The 22,616-nt window shown below is 37.5% G+C and overlaps 1 protein-coding gene across 5 annotated transcripts in view; it reads left to right on the forward strand.

Moving 5' to 3' along the window:
* Positions 1-242: 242 nt before the first annotated feature.
* The window catches only part of INTU (inturned planar cell polarity protein), a 91,469-nt gene continuing 69,095 nt past the window's right edge, over positions 243-22,616 (forward strand). For 3 of the 5 annotated variants that reach the window (XM_054485053.2, XM_054485054.2, XM_063664110.1), the window contains exons 1-2: positions 9,862-10,482; positions 20,769-21,304. In XM_054485053.2, coding sequence (XP_054341028.1) covers positions 10,337-10,482; positions 20,769-21,304 — 682 coding nt within the window. In that variant the 5' untranslated portion in view covers positions 9,862-10,336. Of the gene's footprint in view, positions 744-9,861; positions 10,483-20,768; positions 21,305-22,616 lie in introns of those variants that run through there. The other 2 variants (XM_054485058.2, XM_054485059.2) reach the window with 1 other exon arrangement.

Genomic DNA, 22,616 nt, shown 5'->3' on the forward strand with positions numbered 1-22,616 from the left:
CCTCTTCCCCCACTCATTTTCAGGTCTTCCACAGAGCAGCCAGAGCCTCAGAGGCCCTTGAGAGTTTCCTCCACTCCTCCCTTGTTTGCAGCGCTAGAAGCTGCAGGTGGTAGTTTCCTACACTGGGGGCGGCGCCTGGACGCGGGTGTCCCTGGCCAAGGCGGCCTCGCTGTCCTGGAAGGGAGGGTGAAGAGCTGCATCCCGCACTAGGCGGCGAAAGAGCGCAGCGCCAGGCGGCGGGGTCCAGAGGCGCTCGACGGCTCGCCGCCCGCGCCGGAGACGGGCTGTGTGTTGGGCCAGTGGAAGAGACCGGAAAAACCCAGACGTGGAAGAGGGGCAGCCTGGACTTCGCGAGCCCTGGGGGGGGTGGCGGCCCACAGAGCCCCCACCTGCCCCGGGCCCCCACAGCGAGCAGTGGCCGCGCCGCCCGCCAGTGCGCCGGGCTCCGAGACCGGTAGGGGAGCACGCGGGCGAAGGAGGGGCCGCCGTCGCTGACACCACCGCCTTTAGCCCTTGGCTTCAGCGCGTCGGAGGCTGGCACCTCCAGGTTCCCCGCGGCGGCCGGAGCTGTGCGGGGGCCAGGCGGTTCGGCGGGAGCCGGGGCTGGGACCTGGGTGACCTGTCGTCCGCCCCTGCAGCGAGTCTCCAGTGGGCATGTTTCAGGTGGGCAGGTCGAGCATCCCCAAACCTGCCCCCCGCAGCCTGGAGGACCTGGACTCAGTGCAGCGTGTCCTGTTACACAGGTCAGTGCAGGGCCCGGGGGCGCAGGGCGAGACCGCCCTCTTGCCCCGGGAAGGTTGGCGAGGGAGGGGCCGCTTTTCTTTCTGGGGTCTTTCTGGAAGCATCTGACTTGGGATTCGCCTTAGTGCGGCGCTGGCCGCGAAGGGCCGTTGGGACCTGCACCCCACCCTTTCCAGAATCGGGTGCCAGCGATCCACCCTGTCCCGCTGCCGAGACTGGCCCCGCGCGGGTCCCGGTCACCCATCTCCTCCGGAAAACGCTACCTTAGGAAGAAGAGAAAAAAGATTAAGCGAAGCTGTCCTTTAACACCTCCAGGCTTCTTCCAGCAAGCTAAGAGTTTTGTTTGAACTTTAGTTGTGACTGGAATGGAAAAGAGCTTCTTTTCTAACAAATCTAATTCTACACACCCCCCCGCCACACACACACACACACACACACACACACACACGCACACACACGCACACGCGCGCGTGCGCATGCGCTTGCGCCCACACACCAACAACTGCACAAAAGAAATTTAAGAGTTTCTCTAGGAAGAATGAGAACCCTAACTTTCTGTAAGCTGCTAGTGCATTAATTTTAACTGCTGGTACTTTCGTCCAGCCTTATCCTTTATGCAAAATAGACTAACAAATATTAAATCCTGTGGTTGCAGTGATGGGTTTATAGAAGAGAAAGAAATAGTCCACACGAAGAGCAAATTGTCTTTCAATTTTAAGAGAGGATGGATGAAATACCAAGCAGTTAATGCTGCTTTAGCTCTAGGAAGGCTTGGCCTTCATAAGACGTTGTAGGGAAAAAAAAAAACTCTTAGAAATATATCTAAAGTACCTCTTGAATACATTTGTGGCGAGAAAGAGTAAGTGGCGCTTAGTAAATATCTGTCGGGGGAGGTTTATGTGAGCCCTCTCATCTGTAAACGTTTCGAGTGGCCCTTTTAAGTCTTTGTAGGAAACCATATGAGCTGCAGAAATCCTGTTCTATTGGAAGTGTGAGTAAAAAAGAAAGACAGTGTGCAAGGGAGAAATTGGGTGTCTGCGATTTCAGAGCTGTCTTCTGAAACCTGCAATTTTCTGCAGTTGGTTTCCCCCAACCCCCAAAGAGCCCCTGCCACATAAAATAAAATATTATTAAACGAGCGGTGAAAAGGGTATTCTGCTAAATTCCCAAAGACAATTCCCCCTGCATTTGATAAAATTATAGTCCAGGAATAAATCCCAAGAAGCATTAACTAAAAACTCATTCACAGCATGACTTTGTTGTAAAGCCGGGAGGGGTGCTAATTTTAAAAGCTTAAGACCTTGCTGCAACAGAATTTCTTTATATTTCTCATGTTTTAAATGTCAAGTGCCAAAAAATTTCAAACTGATGAACACTTTAGGGTTTCAGATCCAAAGAACAAACCTGTCCGAATAAACCAGGCAAAAGAATATGTTTAAGCTATAGTCATCAAGACCCAGATGATTATTTCGGAAGTAGTGGAATATTTCTAGAATAACCTGCTCAGTATCACAATGAAAAGCAACTTTATCTGAATTACAAATAACTGCTCCCATATGCTAGAGGAACCAATGGAATCTGGAACTATAAATGTGTTTGTTAGTATCATGGCTAACAGTGCTTTCTTTTTAACATTATACGAAAATCTTTTCGTTACTGCAATGCATTACTCTTAATAGTGGTTATTTATTATTCAGTGTTTTCAAACACGCACTTAAAAAACTTAGACATCTGTAGAGGTTTCTCTTTCATTTAATGCATCTGTATTTCACACAAGTTCACATCTAATCAAATGTCTTTTGCTTGTATATGTACAGATTTGTTTAGGCATAATATTATAGAAATTAGGGAGATTTGATAACCCTTAAATCATACTTGTACTTATCATAGTTCTCATGAACTATATCAATACATGGCCTATTTTAAAAGTATTACTGTTACAAAACTTTTATGTTTTTCCTTTAAAACATCCATTGTAAATTATATACAAAATTTTGGCAATTGCATTAAAGAGACTAGTAGCCACGTTATTAAGAGAAAATAACAGACTATTTTATTTTAACATCTTACTTTAAAGGGTAAGTCTTGTGAGTGTGTCCTTTTTTAAATTACTTGTATATTTTCCATTGCAAATATGGTTTTTAAAATGTAAAGCATTAAATTGCTGTGCTTTTGAAAAAGATACTTCAGCCAAACCAAAATTAAAGCAAAGTTGCAAACTTTTCTCTGCATGAGGCGCTAACTTCAAAATGTCAATACTAAAATAACAATAGCTCAGCAAAATAAATTTAGCTATTCTGCTTTTTGAAAAAAGTTACACATAAGTTGTCTGAGTCAAGGAAAAGCATCAGTATTGTATTTCTCAGTTACTTAAGTTATTTTTGTGTCATCTTGATTATAAGAAATAACCAAACAATACTATTAATACTCAGTATTTCGCAAATATTTTTTAAAAAAACATATGCACAATACTATTGCAAATTAATCATTTCCTTGGAGTCCTAATTCTTCTGTTGCACTGTAGTTGTGTGACTTGGCAAGACTTTTAACTTATTTGTATTTTCCCCTGTTCTTTCTGTAATATAAAGGGATAATACCCACCTCACAAGGTGTTGGTGTGAATTTCTGATGATATGGAAGTGCTTTATAAAACTAAAGTTCTGTCAAATATAAGGGATTATGGTAACAACTGTTCTATAATAAAAAACTAAAACAAAACACAAAATGATAATTCCTAAAGATTCTGAGAAGATTCAGCCAGGTGACTTTTCCCAAGGCCTAATAGCTAATGAATGGTGCTGGTCCAGGCTAGAGTGCTGGTTTTTTGACCCCTAAGCCAGTGGAGAGAGTGAACTAGAGGTGATTCTCAAAATTTTTGACGACCCAAATTTCATACTCTTACCAAAGGTGAAAATATGCAAATTCAAAATACCACAACTATCCAGAATTCTCAGGGAGTATGCCCAATGAAGTAATATTCCTGTTAGTAAAAGAGTATGTAATATCTTTTTAAGATCTAAAAATAAAAACTAAAATGAATAATTAAAAAAACAGTTTTTGAAAATATAGTATAAAGTACACACTGCTCTATTTCTTAAGGTATAAGGCATTAGATTTCAAGGGTTATCTCATTTGATTTTCAGCAATCCTATAGAGTAGGCAGAGATTATTATTGCTGCTGTCAGATGAGGAAACTGACTTTGTCCACTTCCACTTGGTTATTGGTGCCAAAATCAGGATGAGAACTTGGATCCCCTGACTGGAGAATGCATGGCACTTACAGATTATCAAGTATTTTTTACAGTCGATGTCAAATTATTGTAGGATTCAACAATGCTGTGAATTTTTTTGTTTTAGGTGCTACTTAGGGCATTTGGCAGTCATTTATAAACTATGGTTTTTTGTTAATTCTCATGTCTGCCTTTTGTTTTCTACTTTCCTCTTCATCAGCAGATTGTCAGCCATCAATAATTTCCAGGGTTGTTGTATTCCTGTTTTCAGGGAGCCTTCTTTCCTTCTGATCTATAGTGGTAGAACAGCTTGCCAAATTTGTTATAATTTGTAAATGAAGATATAAAATAAAAAGAAATAGGAGTAAATGAATTGGGTTTTGGGCTTGAGCTTTGTGCCATCTATTTTAGTCTCACTTGTGCTTCTGGATTCTCATCTGTATTCCATTACTATTCAAATGTGGAATATATGATCTTATTGCAGGTAAGTTGTATGCATTTTAACAAGTAATTCAACTTTTATAGAGGGAAATAAGAATTTTAGACCATAATACAATTCTGTACATTTAGGATTGCTAAAATGTTATTTTGATATATAAACTCTGAAATTTGAAATCGTCTAACATAATAAAGTCTCACTTTCTAAAATGCTATTTTGTTGGTCTACCAAGTTATTTATTCATATTTTAAAAATAATTATGGCTGTCATTATTACCACATAGTACATAAAGTATTATTATTTCTGTGTTCACAATTAAGGCAATATTAGTTTCTAACAAAACTCTTACATAATTTTTACCTTGTAGTTTAAATTTTTAATGAATATGACCTCATGTGGCCCTATTTTCATTTACTTCTCATTGCTAGCTTTTATTTCTACTAGAGAAAGAGCTCCTGAACCTGCTAACGATACTAAATATTTAATTATGTCCTTATCTGGTGTATTTTATGTCAGAATTGTATTGTTTGCCTAATCAAGATGGTAATCTATGGAAATAAGGATGTCATGTCTCATATGCATTAAATTAAATATATTTGGGCTTCAGAAGATGGCTGGTCATTTTGTAGTGGAAAAGGGAAAATGAAAATATACCCCAGTCTAAATCTCTTAAATCTTGCAATTGCTAATTATGAAACATACAGAATATTCTTATAAAGGTCCTGAAAATGGCATCCTATTCCTTTCTTTTCTTCATCCTTTCGAAAATATCTAAGCTTATTAAATATTAGTAAGGTTAGTAGAAGTATGATATATGTAAATTTAGAAATATGACTAATTGATACTACAACCTGAAAATTAAAATAAGGATAAAAATGATTGCTATTATTTCTTCTTTGATGAAAGATCAAGCGAGGTGGTAAATTTTGTTGTTGCTCACTTTTATCCATTTAACAAACACGTGGAAGTAAATTAGCCAAGGGAGTTAACGTAACTCAGGGATATAGCTAACGTCCTAGCAGGTATACTTTCATGTGGCATTTTTTGCTCCAGTTCAACCCTGTGACAAGTGAAAGACTGAAGAGAAAAAAAAAAAAAAAAAAAAGACCCAGTCAGGTTCTCCAGGAGATTGTCATTTGGTGGCAATGATAGATGTATTCCTATTTAATTTAGATATAAGACAGACTGATATTAGTTATAACCTAATTTTATGGGATAGATTATGAGGAAAGAGTAGAAAAAGGAATTCTTACTGAGGTAGGAGATGTGTCTAGGAGGGCGTTTGGGAAAAGGTGCTATTTGAATTGGATCTTGAAGAAAGGTGTAGTATTTCAACAAATGAATTTTGGGTAACTATCATTCCACAGTAAGAGAACTGTGTGAGTAAATGAGATAAAATAGCTGTTTTATTGACGCTTTATGTGCTAGGTATTTTACATGCATTAACTCATTAGATTCCAAACAGTCCTGTGAAGTAAGTACCATTATCTGAATTTACAGATAAGGAAAATGAAGCTTGTGGAGGTCATTTGCTCAAGGTTACATGGATGATGGATTCTAGAACAGGGAGAGAGGTCTGTCTGCCGGGCTCAAATTCAGCAGGTGGAAGTGGGTTCCGGCCTATTCAGGGAATGACTAGTGGGCCCATATGCATGAAGCACAGAACTGAGGGAAAGTTTAGGGCAGTTTCCCAAGTTTGCTGAATCACTGGGGGCACTTGTTTAAAATAGAGATTTCCAGGCCCCTCCCCTGGAGATTCTGATCCTGTTGATGTGGAGCAGGGCCTCAAAATCTGTATAACAAGCTCCAGTTGATTCTTTTGAATAGGCAAGTTGATCAGTTTGATTAAGATGTAACATGGAATAAAGCATTTAATTCTGAATTGGTGTTCAATTGTTTGTAGAATTGGAGAAAAAAATTTAAAAGAAGCTACACAGTTTGGACTTTGTTTTCTATTTAAGGAGGTGCCATGCAAGGCTTATGAGGCAGGGTATGAAACTATTAGATGCTTACAAAAAAAAATTGATGAAAAATTTGTAGGAAGAAAACGTGATATTTTGCTAAAATTTGTAAATGTCCTTTTTTAATATCTTATTTTATTTTTTACTTCCAATAAGTTGCTTTTAAAACAAGGAAAGATTAACTTATTAAAGAGGTATCTAAAGCACTTTTTATTTTGAAATGGAATCTTAAATTATTTCTAATGTTTAAGATTGTGGTGAAAGTAAGCATGTATATTTTACCATGAAACTCAAAATAATGAGTATAGTAACTCCAGCTTTTTAAAATAATATTGTTTCTCTGATTTTAAAAGTAATATTTTTTGTTGGATCTCAATGCTAATGGAAATATTTGTTTCTCTTCCTTCCTGTCTCCACTTTCTTCAAACTTCTGACCCCATTACTTCCTCCATCACTTTCAGCTGGCAAGGTTGCATCCTACTTACTAGACAGTAAACACTGTCACATGGAGACTGCCTCAGCTTCCTGCCTGAAACTGGCAAGTCACCATCCACACCAGCACCCTTCTTTGGCTCTTCCCTCTAGTTTTAGGGAAGACGTGTCCAGGGAGGTCATATCCCTCCTTCTGTGCCTTGGATGCTATCCCCTCCTACCACCTCAAGGACCTCCTGTTACCAGAAAGGGGTCCCAATCCAGACCCCAAGAGAGAGAGTTCTTGGACCTTACCCAAGAAAAAATTCGGGGCAAGTTCATAGAGTAAATTGAACGCAAGTTTATTAAGAAAGTAAAGGATAAAAGAAGGGCTACTCCATAGGCAGAGCAGGGGCATGGGCTGCTTGACTGAGAATACTTATAGTTATTTATTGATTATATGCTAAACAAGGGGTGGATTATTCATGAGTTTTCTGGGAAAGGGGTGAGCAATACCCAGAACTGAGGGGTCTTCCCTTTTTTAGAATATATTGGATAACTTCCTGACATTGCCATGGCATTTGTAAACTGTCATGGTGCTGATGGGAGTGTCTTTTAGCAACCAATGCTCATTATCCTCACTGCTCACTGTACTCTAACTATGATTCGTGTATAGTGAACAGTGAGGATGACTAGAGGTCACTTTTGTAGCCATCTTGGTTTTGGTAAGTTTTGGCTGGCTTCTTTACCGCAGCCTGTTTTATCAGCAAGGTCTTTGTGACCTGTATCTTGTACCGACCTCCTATCTTATCCTGTGACTAAGAATGCCTAACCTCCTGGGTATGCAGCCCAGTAGGTCTCAGCCTTATTATACCCAGCCCCTATTCAAGATGGAGTCGCTCTGGTTCAAATGCCTCTGACACTCCTTTTGCCCATTACCCCTTTACAAACTCCTTCTCCTATTCTTCAACTTTAGTAACATATAGACCTCTTTTAAGGAAAAAACTCTTGTGGATTTCCATGGATGACTTAAGTTTTTTAATTATAATTTTAAATAAATGAGGTATAAACTGTGCTTTATAGCTCCTATATAAGATGAAAACAATTTTATGAATTAATACAAATAAATTACAAAATGTAATAGCTGTTATAACACTATAAAAAGCACTTTTAGAAATTAAAACAAAACCATAAAACCTAGGAAATTCAAATGTATATAGTTTAATGTACATTTGTACACGTAATGTACAAATTCAAATGTACATAGTTTAATGTATATTTATTTGTACATGTAATGTACAGTTAATGTAAATACAACTAAACTTCAGCTTAAAAGTATAAGCTGCATACTGCAGCTTGTTTGGCTGTGAGGGAGGTAAAATACACTATCCTGGCCATTTAAGTTTAATACACTTGAAAAACAGCAAGTGCCTTTGTGCTGTTTCTTAAAAGCAGCAGATGAAGCTCCCATGTGAAAGACACCCTCCCTACACTAGAAAAATGTAACATTCTTATTCTCAAGGGCATAGAAGTGAAACCAAGAGAATTCTGTACAGACCTTGTTAAAATAACTTATCTTTTAAGCTTCTCAATTTAGTTTAGTTGCTTCTTTACAACTAACTATTCTTTGTCCAATCCAGCATATAAGTTAACTGACTCTAACTGCTTCTTTGGGTCTTCATTTCTTTATGAGGGTTCCCCTGCCATGTAAAACTTGGATTCTAGAGCAAGGAGAGAGGTCTGTCTGCTAGGCTCCAATTCGCGAGGTGGGAGTGGGTTCTAGCCTATTCAGGGAATGGCCAGTTGGCCTGCATGTATGAAGCACAGAACTGAGAGAAAATTTACGGCAGTTCTCCAAGTTTGCTGAATCACAGGAGGCACTTGTTTGAAATAGAGATTTCCAGGCCCCTCCCCTGGAGATTCTGATCCTGTTGATGTGGAGCAGGGCCTCAAAATCTGTATAACAAGTTCCAGTTGCTTTTCTTTTGTTAATCTATCTTAGGTAAGTTTAATTCTCAGGCCCAGCTGGGACCCTAAGAAGATGGAGGTAGAGTTTTTCTGCCCCTGCAACAGCTACAATTCAGGTTCCTTTGAGTTCCCCATGCATATACCCATACCGGCCATGTGATGACTCATCTCCCATTACTCTTTCTCTGTTGGAACCATGCCATAATAACAATATAAATTAATACTTCCTCTAAGAAATTTGTCATGGCCCCATGTATACTACTTTGGTTTTTTCTGGATATTCCATTAGAACCTTGTATTTATTGTAATACTTATCACTATGTTATAATTGCCCATTAGAGAATCCCCAGCACCCAGCCTTTAAGATCATAAAATAACATTATATCCTTTTTTACATGCTGCAACATGAACATTTCCCCCATGCTTTACTCTTTGAACACATTCTAGTTAAAATCATAATCATCATATTTTATATATATTTAACTTTTCCCCCATTATTTGACATTTTAAGATTGCTTTCAGCTTTTCACTTTTCCAAATTTTATAAATTTGCATCCTTTCTCAGAGTAGATCTCTAATAGTTGAATTACTGGGTTCTGAGGGAGGGAATTTCATGTAATGGTTATTGACTTAGGTTCATTTCTTGGTTGACTTTGTTGACTGCTAGCCGTGTAACCATTAGTAAGATGCATAACTTCTCTAAAGCTTAGTTTCCTTATTTTAATATAGAGAAAATATTTACTTCATAGTATGTGAATGCTCAGCATTGTATATGAATAAAGTAAGCAGAGCCAAGGCTGACTCTCAATCAATGCTAGCTGTTATTTTTGTACTTAAAAAATACTTGATATAGGTATTCATAAATAACAGGTAGATTTTACCTGTTTACACTTCCAACTTTAGTAATGAGAACACTTAATTAGATTATAAAATTTTGAGTTAGAAAATGAACATGAAGTTGATTCCACAGGACTGCCACTCATTTGTGGCACTCTACAATACCTACTTGGGATAACCGTGAAAATGTTTGCAATTGCGAAACAATATGAAACCCATAAAACAATGGAGCGTATTATTAACACCTAAATCGCGTTGCTTAAAAGCGTCCATTACTTGCACGGATGAGGTCCTAAGGAAAGGTAAAGGCGGTTTCCTTCACCTCGAAGGAAATCCAGGCTGACCGACAGCTGTTAGGCATTAGAAACACAGGACAAAGAGCAAACTGGATATCCAGCACTGGAAGAAAAAGGGGCAAAACCCAGTGGATCTCCGCCTGTTTTAACAAGTTATGCTGCTCTAAGGAAGAGCGTTCTGGGGAGCGTAAGCGGTTAAGTTTTAGCTTTATTCTATCCTTCCAACCGAGAAGCCCTCCTCGAAGTTTCAGCCGATTGGCTGCTTTCTGTTCTCCTTGTTTCTTCTGGGAAGCTTCTCCGTCTCCCTGGCAACGCGACCTGCCACCAATTGCAGCTAAGGATTGGTGGTCACATGGCCTCTGCCCCTTCCCAAGCAGAGGCAACATGGCGGCCTCAGCAAGTTGTAGCTGCGAGATTTGAATTACTCCAGTCGTAGCTATTGCATTCCCAACGATGGCCTCTGTGGCTTCGTGCGATTCGCGTCCGAGCTCAGACGAGCTCCCTGGAGACCCCTCTTCACAAGAAGAAGATGAGGACTATGATTTTGAAGATCGGGTCAGCGACTCGGGTTCATATTCCTCAGCGAGTAGCGATTATGAGTAAGGTTTTCAAAGAGGGACAATTAAGCCCATCCCTTCAATCCAGAGAATATACACGTGGGCTGGGGGAACTGCAAGGGTGTTGGCGTGGTTGGAATCGAGTATTTGTGGTTCTATAATAAGTGAGATTTAATTGCACCGCGTTCCATTGTATGGTGGTGTGAACAGAAATGACGATGCCATTCTTTGCTACTGTAGGTGGTTTTTTTTTGGTTTTTTTGTTTTTTTGTTTTTTTTAATGATTCTTAGATGAGAATCTCCTCTTTTTGGTCATGGGCTCTGTCTAGGCCATAGGAGGATATATCTGTAACAGTGTTTAAAAAACTGTTCCGATCGCAGTGTCTTCTTGCTTCTTTGGTGTGACCTTTGTGGCTTAATCTCTTTAGTATTTGGAGTGGAGAGACACCCTACACGTTTTATAAGGCAGTTGTTAAATTTATGTAGATTTTTTCTGTTATGGAAATGATAGCTATATAACAGAAGGAATGCCCACCCATAGTCTCACCATCAAGGACAACCTCTCAGCACTTCTGGATATTTCTGCTGTATTTTCCTATGCATCTCCATGATTTTCTTGTTCTCCATTTTACGTCATAATTTAATTTTTAGAAATACAGATACCTAAAGGTTTTCACTTTCTTCATAATGCCATGAAAAGATTATTTTGATTCACGGTACTCAGTGCTACTTCATTTTTAAGAAAAATCTATCCCTTACTGCTATGGATTAAGAACTTTAGAAAAGTCAAAGTAGCTTGAAGTGAATGACTAATCGTGAAAAAGTTTTGGTGCCAAAATGTCAACTAACCCAGTAATGGACAACCATACCTGGTCAGTTTTAGGATGACATTGTATGTGTATTTAGGAACAACAGTTACAAATCATTTATGTGTATGTAGGAGCAACAGTTATTTGGCAATTGTTTTTACCTATCAGTATGTAAAAGATTTTTGTCATTGTCTTTAAAAGTATGGTGGGGAAACCTGTTTAATACATTCTTGAAGACTTAAACAAATTTTAAAATATCTTATTTTTTGTAATCTGCTGTAGGCATTAAAAAAATTTTTAAATTCATGATTATTACACAAGGCTGCTGGAAGGAAATATGAATTACATAGAACCTTATTTGGTCTTGGTATGTGAAGCCATAGACAGTGTAAGACTCAAACTCTTGGCTTCTCCACATTTTAGAGTCACATACTTTTTTAGCCCGGAGAGAATCTATAATTCATGTATGGTTGCACAGCTGAGTGTTGTCAGTGTGAGAATTCAAGACTCCTGATACCTAATGGGCCACCATGACTTTGATGGGATTAAAATAGTGAACTTTATTTCCTAGGAAATGACCAATCTGAGGACCTTGTGATAGGAGAACTTGTCACTTAAAAGAGTAAAAGTATTTCATGATTCAAAATACATGTATATATGTTATATTTTAGCTTTTAAAAAATGATCATTAAGCTTTTCACATGTCACTAATCACGCCAAATGTTCTAGTGTCTTTATCTTCCTAATAATAAAAGTGTAGAAAATCCCTATCATAAGATGTTTTGCTGGTCTGTATTTCAAGTCCTACCAAGTTTCAAATTTTAAGTCTGTCCCTTCTTGATTTGTAGGACATGAGGGTTAATTTGCTAAACTTACCAAGAAGGCTTATGTTTAGTTCTTCCCTTATGGTAGATGTTTACTTCCCTAAGCTGCAGTCATCATTATAAACAGTGGCCTTCCCAACTTGTACAGAACCACTCTTTAATCAAAGGTACAGGAATGCCAACCTTAGTCTTTCTCATTAAAGCAAAGACATGAATTTCCTATTGTATTTCATGGACTACATGAAGCTTACTAAGGAAGTTGTACTGCATATTGACTCACATAAAGTATCCTAAATTTTCAAGGTTTTAGTTACCTGCGTGTTCTTTTTAGAAGTTACTGTTTCATGCATGCTTTGTACCTGAGCTGTATGTGATTGTCAATATAGAATTTAAAAGTTTATCATCTTTGAGATAAAATTACATTATGGTAAATTCTGGTAGAGTTCTTTTAATAGGTTTGTTTTAGGTTTGTTAAAGAAGAAGAGTGTATATTGCTGCAGTATGTCTTAAGTTGGCACACGGGCACATACCCTGGGAGGCTTCAGAGATAATACTGGTGGGTTGGTTGGGCTGAGGGAGCCATTAGCTAGTTTTAGTATTAAGATAACAGAAATCATACATTCACCTGCAACAATGCCAAGTTACCAGCTAATATGCCTAGTTCATGTTACACAGAGTTTGTCGATGTTGTAACTTGGATTTTTAATTTTTCCAAGTGAATTTTTTGTTGTTGTTACGTCAGTTTTAAAACTGGCTGATGGAGAGAAACAGGAATAATTTTAAATGAGATAGCTGTTAAAGCTAAGGAACTTCTACCTAAACCACAAGGACTGGCTGGAGAAGGGAGGTATGTCCTTTAAATTTTTTTCTGGGACTTTAAAAATAGCTTCATGGAAGGATAATTAATATACAAAACACTGCACATATTTTAAATGTACAATTTGATGTTTTAACATGTATAGTCTGCCAAGAAAATGAACATATCCATCTCGCCTAAGAGTCTCCCCATGTACCTACTTAAGTCCATTTATGCCTCTCCTGATAACCATTTATCTGCTTTTTGTCACTCTACAGGAGTTTGTAGTTTCTAAAGTTTTATAAAGATGGAATTGTACAGTATGAATGTTCTTTTTCGTCTGCCTTCTGTTACTCAGCATAATTACTTCGAGATTCATCCATGTTGTTGCCCCCATTAATAGTTCATCTCTCGGCCAGGTATGGTGGCTCATACCTGTAATCCTGCTTTGGGGAGCCAAAGCAGGAGCATTACTTGACACCAGGAGTCAGAAACCAGCCTCAGAAACATAGTGAGACCCCCATCTCTAAAATAAAAAATAAAAAAATTAGCCAGGCATGATGGTACATGCCTGTAGTCCTGCAACTTGGGAGGCTGAGGTGGGAGGATCACTTAAGCTCAGGAGTTCGAGGTTGCAGTGAGCTGTGATCACACCATTGCACCCCAGTCTGGGTGACAGCAAAATTTTGTCTGAAGAAAAAAAAAGTTCTTTTTTTTGTACAGTGAAGCCTTATCACCATTGCACACTAAAGACTTCTTCTGAGCTGGGCTCACACCTGTAATCCCAGCACTTTGGGAGGCCGAGGCAGGTGGATCACCTGAGGTCACGAGTTCGAGACCAGCCTGGCCAATATGGTGAAACCCCACCTCTACTAAAGATACAAAAAATTAGCCGGGCGTGGTGGTGTCCGCCTGTAATTCCAGCTACTTGGGAGGCTGAGCCAAGAGAATCACTTGAACGCAGAAGGCGGAGTTTGCAGTGAGCCGAGATCGCACCATTGCACTGCAGCCTGGGCGACAAAGTGAGACACCATCTCAAAAAAAATAATAAATAAATAAAAATCTGTACAGCAAAGCCCTAACACAAAATATTTTGCTGGTCTATGATTTTTGTTCTGCCGGAGTTACATCATATCCCCAACAAAATGATGTGTAGAAATGCTGACATTCCTCTCTTTCTTGAATTTTTAACATGGGAACATACTACTTGTGAAGAATCAAAATATTTCATTTAGACTCATGATGCCATACTATTAACATCCAATTTAGGATAGTATTTCCTACTTTTTCTTCTACTCTGAACCCTGACTCCTTTTTACTTTTAATTTAATACAGATTAAAAAGACACATGGTATATAACTAGGTTTATGATGAAAAATGGTAATACCCTGCTGTCATCTCTACTTCCAGCTCAGTGTGTGAAGAGAATTCATTGTCTTCCATCTCTCCTCTAGGCTACTCATCTCATTTACTGACATCATTATCTCCTTACTCTTGTCTTCAGATCTGATGTCTCCAGTACTATTGACTTCCTTCTCTGGTTTTCTCTTCTCCATTCTCACAGGCACTGCCTTACTTAAAAGGTTTGCCTCTTGCCTCTTGCCTTGTTTCCCATGTACCAGTGGAGTTGCCTCCTAACTAATCTGCATGCCTCTGATCTCTTCTGTTTCTGGTCTTTCTTCCATACCGCTGCCAGTTTGCTTTCTAAAACACAGTTCTAAATCATTTTTCTACTCTACTCAAAAGTTTGGTGGCCTTCCAAATAAATTCTAGGTTCCTTAGGATGATTTTTAAATTTTAGATCTGTCCCAAGTCTTTCATGTCTCATTTCTATTGATCTCCCTGTTCATTATTGAAAATGATTATCCACTCATTCTCAAATTGACCACTTGCTTTCACACCTACACCTTTATGTGCTTTGTTCTCTCTGTTTAAAATACCCTTTCTTCCTATCTCTTGTCAATATCATTCAAGCTCCCACTTAAGTTCTACCTTCTCCTAGAATCTTTTCTGGTCTCTCTTAGACTATCTCTCCATCCTGAACTCTAGTCCTATAGCAGTCTCTATTCCTGAGTGTTGGCACTTGCATTTCAGCCATTTGATTAGCTCTCTGTCCCGTCTGACATCTTTAAAAGTACAGTAAAGTCCTATCACAAAATGTTTTGTTGGTGTATGACTTTTGTCCTGCCAGGGTTAGATTGTATCACTAATTTAGTGATGCATAGGAATGCCCTGTTTAGCTGAGGGGGCGGGTGGTAGGAAATGTGACCCGGGGGATGAAGTCACTATTAGATGTGTTCCTGATGTAGAAATGTATTACCTGCAGTGAATGAACAGTTAATGCATTTATTGGCTGATCCCTTTGCCTTCTTTGACATGCTTAACGGTTATTCTAATGTTGCTTAGCAAGAAGAGCTTCAGCTCATCTGAGACTCCCTACCCCTAAGCTGCTATATCATCCAGCATACATTTTAATGATTGAAATTCATGGTGTTCCTTTAGAAAATGATCAGAAGACCGTCAAGAGTGAAAACTAGATATTGTTGGTAGACAGAACACAGAAAAGAAAACACAGAAAAGCATAGGCAGGCAAGTGCTTACTGAATAAGTGCCAGATAGAATCCATATTAATTTGTCACAGTGTTTTTATTGTGTGTGGTTTTTCTCTGTTCCTAGAATTGTCCTGTTACACCTATTATCACCTCATAACTATATGTGTTGACCACTTTGGTAAAGTGCATTGTGCTTTGCCCACTAAGAAAAAAAGAAAAAAGTGTACTATAACACATTTGAAATAGTAACAAGTATTTATTTTCCTTAACTAAGGAAATGTGCCAGTAGGGCTGGCTGTTTTATAACTCTTTTCTTGTGGTAGTTAAGGAAATTGCTGTACTATTGCAAATGATGAAAAATGCTGGCATTAATGCAAATAAAGACCTGAGAGATTCAAATAACTATTACAGGGGTATTAAAAGATTTAGTGTTGACCTAGATATTTTTGAATACGTCAGGAATGAGACAATTATTAGCACTATCTGAAGTTCATTTTCTTTAATATATTTATGTTACAGCTTATGTAAGTGAACTTGCTTATTTGCAAGTTAACAAGTCTTTCTTTGGGAAGAAGGGCTCTACTCCTGTTTACCACATCATTTAGGGCCTTGAATACCAATTAAAGTGCCCTAAAACGTTGCAGGCAGGCTATAAACATACAGTTATTCTGCTTAAAGCAAAGCAGAATAAACAAAATAAGACTCATTGAAAGAAAATTGAAAAACATTTACACAATAATTCTGCAGCTTGTACCATAAGGTCTTAAAAATTTTTGAAGGAGTGTTTATATTAGTGCTGAAATACGACCCATGTACTACAAAGATCTGAATTAAAACTGCTAGATTTAATTCCTTTCATTAATTTTATTTTTATTTTTGAGTAAGTTTATATTTACACAAGAGTTCCAAAGTAGTACAGACTTCCCGTAAATCCTTCACCCAGTTTCCCCTGATGTTAACATCTTACACAACTATTATGCATTTGTCAAAACAAGACATGAACATTGGTCATTTCTGTTAACTAAACTCCAAACTTTATTTGGCTTTCACCACTCTTCCATTAATGTTCTTTTTCTATTCCAGGATTCAATCCAGAATATTGCATTGTCTGCTTAGTCTCCTCTGGTCTGTAACGATTTCTTAGTCCTTTCCTGTTTTGCATTACCTTGATCACTTGGTTATGTAAGGTAGTGTCTGCCAGGTCTCTTCCCTGGAAAGTTACTGTATTTCTCTTTCCATACTCTGTTCTCTGGAAGAGTATAGTCACTAAGTCTATACTCAAGGTGAGGAGGGATTAAACTTCATCTCCTGGAGTGGGGATTATCTATATGTATTGATTTCTTTAATTTGGGGAAGTTGTAATGAAAGGTTAGGTTTTTGTGTTGTTTTTTTGTTGTTGTTGTTAACACATCTCCTTTCTTCTAATAGGGCTAGAAGAACTAGTTTGGGACAACAGTCATTAGAATTCTATTAAAATTTCTTAATACACTAATCATTTATCCTCTTTTTAAAAAATTGACACATAATAATTACACATATTTGTGGAGTACAATGTGATGTTTCAATAGATGTATACATTGTATAGTGATTAAATCAGGGCATTTGACATATTTATCACCTCATATGTTTATTATTTCTTTGTGATGAGAACATTCAAAAATCCTCTGTTCTAGTAATTTTGAAATATACATTATAATATTGTTAACTATAGTCTCCCTACTGTGCAATAGAACACCAGAATTTATTTCTCCTGTCTAACTGTAACTTTGTACCTGTTGACCAATTTCTTGATGCTTATCTAACTCAGAACTATTTCTCTGGAGTAGGAATAAAGAACCTTCCAGGAATATTGAACTGTAGGGTCCTTAAAGGCAGTGCCTAGCTTTGCTTCTTGTGTCACTATCACCTACCCTGAAACCTGGCAAACTGAGATCATTAGAGACACCTTCATTTAATTCCGGTTAGAAAAATACAGAAACACAAGAGTTATATTTAGTAAAAGCAAGAGGAAGGGAACTGATATTTATTTGGAACTTAACCATGCCAGGAACATTATTGTATTTTCTATTGACAAGAGTCCTGTGGGGTAGCTATAATCTACTTTCAAGAGGAGGAAAACTAAAGTAATCAATCAGTCGATCTTAGAAAGGTTAAAATCATAATAGAACAAAATTTGAACTTAGCTCTTCATGATTTCTCAGTTCATTTACTTTTCAGTATAAGTTGCCCTTCTGTGTGGGGTCTCTTATGTACACTTACCTGTCTCTACCTCTTTATCTTCCTTTTAGTTTTTTCCTCTTTTTAAAAGATGTCTTTCTCTTCTTAAAATGATGTATTTTCAAAAATCTAGACATTAAGAGAGTGGATCCCACACATCGCTAGTGAAAATATAAATTGGTATAGTCTTTTGGGTAAAGATATATATAGATATATAGATATATATATACATACACACACACACGTGTATATTGATGGTTCCTGTAACTTTGTGGTGGAAAAACAAGAACTGAACACAAAGCTTATCAGTAGGTGAATGACCAAATGTCCTACATCCTTGATATCAAATATTATGCAGCCACTTGTGATTTCTAAGCTGTATTGTTAAGTGAGAAATTATATATGTACTTTATATAGGTACGTATATAATGATTCCACTTTTTCAAAACAGTGACAGAAGAACCCTATATGTGTTTTTATATGATTATAAAGCATGGATTTTTTTTAACAGTGTTCATGTGAGAGAGAGATAGTAACACAAGTATTGTTTCCCATGTGTTACAATGAGTCTGCACATGGGTATGCACAAAAGGATGCATGAAAGTATAGTCACCAACTAGAAATCTAGTCAACATGAACCCCGCTCTCTCTCTCTCCCCACCTAATCAGTCTCAAAATCCTGGTGATTTTCAAGAGTTTCTCAAATGTTTTTCCTACTTTCCATCTCTTCTACTATTGCTTTGTCATTTTTGCTTCAACTACTGAAACAGCCCCCTGACTAGTCCTCCTGTCTTGAGTCTTGTCCATCTCAAATCCACCAACCATTTACTTGCCAAAGTAGGCCTATCCAGGGATATCCAACACATAAACTGTCTACGTAAAACTCTTTGTTGATGCCTTCTTACCTGCACTACAAAAGCCAAACCCCTTAGGGTGATCTAAAAAGCCTGGCAAAACTAGGGCTTGACCACTTCTGTCATTCCCCACCTGCAACATTTACTCTGGCAACTGCAGACTGCTAGTGGTTCTCCATCTAGGCCATGGGGACTATCCTCAGGTCTTTGCTTATGCTGTTACTCCTGTTTGAAATCCTCTTCACGTCTTTCCCTTCGGCTCCCCACCTCTCTCCCTCCCTCATTTATCCTTTCAAACTTATTTCTGGGGTCTCCCTGATCTCCCCTCAACCTCCAGCTAGGCTAAGCTGGGTGACTCTCCTGTATGGCTAAGCTGGGTGACTCTCCTGTATGCCTCTATCTTGTACTTACCCTGTGTACTGTCATGAATTCTCTCTCACTTTCTCTTCTTTCCTAAGCAAGGGCGGGAACTGACATTCTCGTCATTATAATTCTGGTACTTACCATAGTTCCTGGAGCTGTTTAGTTGCTCCACAATTGAATGCCAAGATGCTATCCCCTTGGCCCCCACATGCATGGATCTTTGAATCATAACCAAAAGTGATTTCACATTCAAACTTTAGAGATTGAAATGAATCATCTTCATATTTAGTAAGTGGAAAAAATGTTTCTTTTACATATCTCTAATACAAATAACTTACCAGGTTAAAAGGGTGAGATAATAAGGCTGATACACTTTATTCATTGTTTAAATTGATATATATATATATATTACATTGATACATATGTTTTTAAGTAATTAATGTGTAATCATGGTATTTACACTGTAGCAATTAAAATTAAGGTAGCTTTGTTATCTAAATGATTATGGTGGGGATATAGTTATTTGGACTCTCAAGAGTAGAACTGCATAGTTATTTAAATATTGATTCTGTGGGTACAGATAGGTATGGTTGAAATAAGCGATATTTGGTTAATTATCTGCAATAAGTGAGGCTTAGTGCCTATGATGATGCCACACACTGGGAACCAAGAAGTCCCAAAGAAATGTTAGTGTTGATATTTTCAGCTTGTTAGGCATTTTAAAAAATGACTCATATGTAGCTGAAAATTCTATATTAATGACCAGCCACAGACCAGGGCAGTGGTTAGTTTGAGTTGAGTAATAGAATAGTATATTTTGGGGGCTAATTTTCAAAGTGTTTAGAAAGAGACATTTGACTTTTAAGTTAAGAGAACTGGAGTTGCCAATAAACAGTGCAGAAAACAGAAATGTCTTCTATCTGATTTAATGATTACAACACAAATTATACTCTTTCAGGCCAGGATATTACTGAAATTACTGAAATTACTGAAATTACTGAAAATACTCTCTACATGTTAATTTTTCCACTATTACTAGTTTCACTTTAAAGAATAGCAGTTTGAAAGGTAAACTGTTCATAACATTGAACAGGGTAGAGTTTAAGTTTGTTACCATGAGTATTTTTGCTCCTTAATGCTATTTCAATCATTTTAATAGCAGTAATTTTGTTTTTTTTTTCCAGTGGCATACTTCCCAGTTAAAAATATTTTTTATAATCACAATGAATTATGTAATATGTGCTTTGCTTTTTTCTACTACAATTTTTCATAAAAAGGAGTTTTATGGAAATTATAGACAGTAAAGTGATCATTACTATATTAACTGTGATTATAAATGGGTTTTCAGGACAGATTTTAGTTTATGGTGAAGTGAATGTTTCTTTTTTGAAAACTTATGTAAAAGTCTGTTAAAGCTGGCTTTAGCTTTCATTTTAAGCTGACAGCCATCCTAAATAATTTCTATGCAAATAATAGATTTTCATGTACAATTTCCAAATGGCATGCTTCTGTGGATATAATTGCATAATCAACTGCTAATGCAAATTATCATTCAGTGAAATTGTTTAAAGTGAGCAGTAACCACACAGTGGTTGATTTAATTTTTTTCAACTCATAGATTCTATAAGGGGACCATCTCTTTTTTCATTGGTTTTCCTTTCTATTGCTATGCCTTTTTGATTCCTTCTCCCCCAACTCCTATTCTTCAAAGCTCTACAAAAAAAAGCATCCTATATGAAATAATGTTGAGGATCACAATAAATTAGAAATAGGATAATTTGAAATAATAAAGAAGTTTCACTCTTTCCCATCTTCCTGCTCCCCAGCCCCAACCCTCACCCCCATGCCAGGATGACATACCTTTTTTTTATATATTGGGCTGCTATTAAGATTATCTTTTCTCTCTTTCATAGTGATCTTGAGCCTGAATGGTTGGACAGTGTGCAGAAAAATGGAGAGCTGTTCTATTTGGAATTGAGTGAGGATGAAGAAGAAAGCCTCCTTCCTGAGACACCAACTGTGAACCATGTCAGGTTCAGTGAAAATGAGATTATCATTGAAGATGATTACAAAGAAAGAAAAAAGTATGAACCCAAACTCAAGCAGTTTACCAAAATTTTAAGAAGGAAAAGACTTTTACCCAAGCGCTGCAATAAAAAAAATAGCAATGACAATGGACCAGTATCCATTCTAAAGCATCAGTCCAATCAGAAGACAGGAGTTATTGTCCAACAGCGGTACAAAGATGTGAATGTTTATGTAAACCCCAAAAAGCTAACTGTCATCAAAGCCAAAGAGCAGCTCAAGCTTCTGGAAGTGCTGGTTGGAATTATTCATCAGACCAAGTGGAGCTGGAGAAGAACTGGAAAGCAGGGTGATGGAGAGAGGCTTGTGGTCCATGGCCTGCTGCCGGGGGGATCTGCTATGAAGAGCGGTCAGGTCCTCATTGGTAAGTGTTGCTGGTACACATCCATCCTTGTTTACAGAGATACATGATTAATGATGACACCTTGCGGGAAATGTGATAAAAACAATTATATACAGTCTCCACAGATAAAGAACTGATTAATGACATTTGGTACAGTAGAGAAATGGTTACACATGGTGCACTACAAGGCACCGTGTTCTTAAAATAACCAGTTCAATGTGTTGAATATGTGTGTGCCTTGTTTAGGCCAAGAAATAGCTTACCTAATTTTCAAGTTTTGAATTATATAATTTTATTTCATCTTGGTTATATTTGCTGACAAGAAAAAAATGTTGATTATAGAGTGATAATTTAGGTTTGAATGGCTATAGCCAGTAACAGGATACAAAAATATATAATTTATGAATAAAAATACTTTTAAATTGTATGTTTGCACTTGAGTACACTAAGTTCTTGGAGTGGTTTTCAACTGTTTCATTTGGCATATTTAGCAACAGTGGTGTTACATTAAATTTCCTTTTAAGGGTGTGTGTCATAAAATATATCTGTCATAAAATAGCCCACCAATTTTCAAGAAAAATAAACCCACAAGTTATTCTGAATATATATTAAGATGAACATTTTGTGTTGCTGATAAATTTTAAGCCGTTAGATACAATGTTTGAGTTAGTAGCAATCTAATTACTTAAAGATAAATGAGTCAAATTTGAGGATATATTATTACTAAAATTTAAAAGTAATAACAGTTCTAAAAGCTGACAGTCTTTTAAGTTTATCTAGCATAAGAGGTTTAAATGAAGAACATTTACAGATACATTTACAAATATTTCCAGCTTTAAATCTGAATTTCGTTTGTTTGTTCACTGATTTGACAAGTTGTTTTTTTAGCATCTGCTAAGTGCCAGGGATACAAAGATTACTTTACTGATCCAATTATTTCTTGAAAGGAGCTATGTTTTAGTGGAAGAGACAGGTTACAGTGAGGCAGGCAGCTCCTCACTGTCTGATAAGTGTCATCATAGGGGTTTACAAGGAGGATCATATGGAATCTTGTAGGAAGGGCATCTGTGGCAAAGTATGTGTTCCAGAATGATCTCAACAGGATCTGAACACTTTCTTAAAATGTAGTGTTGATACTCCTCCCACGGAGAGTTGTGCTCTGTGTCATTGAATTTGGGTGGGCTGGTGACTACAGCTTAATTGGTGCCATGTGACTTAAGAAGTTGGATCATAAAAGGTGATGCAGCTTCTGCCTGGTTATTTTGGGGATACTTGCCCTTAGAACCCAGTCACCATTGTATGAAGAGGTGAAGACACCAGTGATCCAGCTGAT

Source organism: Pongo pygmaeus, chromosome 3, assembly GCF_028885625.2.
Source record: "Pongo pygmaeus isolate AG05252 chromosome 3, NHGRI_mPonPyg2-v2.0_pri, whole genome shotgun sequence".
In the NCBI taxonomy this organism is placed as follows: Eukaryota; Metazoa; Chordata; class Mammalia; order Primates; family Hominidae; genus Pongo; species Pongo pygmaeus.